This window comes from Tupaia chinensis, unplaced genomic scaffold, assembly GCF_000334495.1.
Source record: "Tupaia chinensis unplaced genomic scaffold, TupChi_1.0 Scaffold144682_1, whole genome shotgun sequence".
NCBI classification, from domain to species: domain Eukaryota; kingdom Metazoa; phylum Chordata; class Mammalia; order Scandentia; family Tupaiidae; genus Tupaia; species Tupaia belangeri.
The window spans coordinates 1,112,258-1,114,288 of NW_006204543.1; the positions used below are offsets into that span (position 1 = coordinate 1,112,258).

At 49.2% G+C, this 2,031-nt stretch overlaps 1 protein-coding gene across 1 annotated transcript in view; it reads right to left on the reverse strand.

The window, feature by feature from the left end:
- Positions 1–1,058: 1,058 nt before the first annotated feature.
- UBE3A (ubiquitin protein ligase E3A) overlaps positions 1,059–2,031 on the reverse strand; it is a 59,638-nt gene continuing 58,665 nt past the window's right edge. The window contains 1 exon segment of the mRNA XM_006172185.2: positions 1,059–1,762. Within this exon segment, the coding sequence (XP_006172247.1) occupies positions 1,642–1,762 (121 nt within the window). The 3' untranslated portion in view covers positions 1,059–1,641.

Here is a 2,031-nt window from a genome sequence, read left to right on the forward strand (position 1 = left end):
TTCTTCACGGCTTTATTATGTAAGAGCCCGAGGACGGGAGAGCTCTCCTCCTCTGCCGCTCGTCACAGGCACGCACAGGGGCGAGGGGCCCTCTGGGCCGGCCGCAGCTGGCGCAGGGGGAGCTCGGGAACGGATCACAATGTGGAAAGCAAGGTTTGCTTTGTGCACTGAGTTCTGGTGAAAAATGCCACTGTTTGATTTAGCATTAGGGTACGGAGCAGTTCTGTCTCAGTTACTGCAAGAATTAAAATAACCCTGAAAGACATCCTTCTTTCCCTCCAGTGATCTGGAAGTGGTATTCTCCCTGCCAGCCTCAGATGACCAGGCCGCCTGCGGGGATCAGGCACAACAGCCACCAAGGCACGAGCCCCGCCCACTGCTGCACCTCGACGTAGGAGGATAGATCAGTGTCGCTCCTCAGGTAAAAATACATAATCCTTTTATTTTGTAATGCAGTAAAAGTTAACAGCACAGACACGGAGACTAGAAAGGGGAACTACTGCCTTCCGAACATCCGGTACTCAAGCCTGCGTGTACTTCTCACGGACGCCGAGCGGCATCTGCAACACTTACTTCTGAGTGAGACCGCTCTGGGACACAGGGCGAGGGTCTCAGCAGTACAGCCCCTCACCCAGGTCTGCTTACCGGACGGGTAGGGACAAGGCACGCAGCCGTGCTTCCCGCTGCGCTGCCACACTGCTCACGTGCCGTGGTCCAATGGCTGATTACCAAGACGATGGCCACACGAAGGGGAGACTTTGGATTGTCTATGTAAAATCTAAGTAATAATTAATAGAGTTTAAGTGCACTTTCACATGCTGTGTATAATGGACGACAAACTTCCCGACTCCGCTGCGACAGGCTTGACTACCATTCCATTTGGCCGAATGCACTTTCCCCAGTAAACTCAGAACAACAAGAACAACAAGAAGAAGATCCCCGTCCTTTCCTAGTCTAAGAAAGAGGCTTGGCTGCCGAGACAGTTCCTGGCGAGACACGTGCGGACGACGTGCCGTGGCGCGAGTGGCTGGGGGGGGGGGCGGCGCCCAGAGACAGGCCAGGCTCTCCCTTCCATCTTTATTGATTCTCAAGATTTTGCACAGAAACGCTTTGGGGCTAGAACAGCAGTAATTGCATCACACTGTTTGCAAGACTTCAAGTTTTAAAAGCAAACCGTTAAAAAAAAGATACAGCTCCTGATTTGAGTTGGATACAGGGACGAACAGCACATACTGGAGGTTACACGGTCTACAAACGGTGGACGTCTTCCTTGGGAGAGTAGTTCTGTTGGTGTATATTTTTTAAATACTCAAAAAGGCTCAACCTCAAGCAGTAATAAACACAAGCAAAAGTGATTTAACCCTTAAAATAAATATTCAGAAAAACCTCTCTGTACATACAAGTGAAAGAATATGTAACACTTTCACGCAAAAAAATAATTATAATAATAATAAAGGATTTGTTCATATATGTAGCTGAAATCTGCTCCAGCCCACATGTCCCCAACAGAGAAGGGAGGACAGCCAGAGGTGACCGCTGCGGTTCACTGTCGCACAGCCTTTTCGTACTGGACACTATCACCACCAAACTTATCCCTCTTATATTTATTAAAATTTGTAATTTCTTCTTCTTTTTTTGTTTTTACAGCATGCCAAATCCTTTGGCATACGTGATGGCCTTCAACAATCTTTCTTTAAGTTTTTCTTTGCTTGAATATTCCGGAAGTAAAAGGACATTAAAGCAAGTATGAGATGTAGGTAACCTAAATAGAGAGAGGGGGGAAACGGAAAATTAGGGCACGGGACATACAGACCGCAAATCCCTACTGCACACGGTGGGTGCGGTGGTGTGCAAGGGCACGCTACACGCCAATGCAACGTGTGCACCTCCTGCCATCTACCTCCCAAGAACCAGTGTGTCTTTATCCTGTAACTCAGGGGTCCCCCAGCCCTGGACTACACAGCAGGAGGTGAGCCACGGGCCGGCAAGTCCAGCATCAGCTGTCCTGACAGCTGCGGCCCACAACAACGC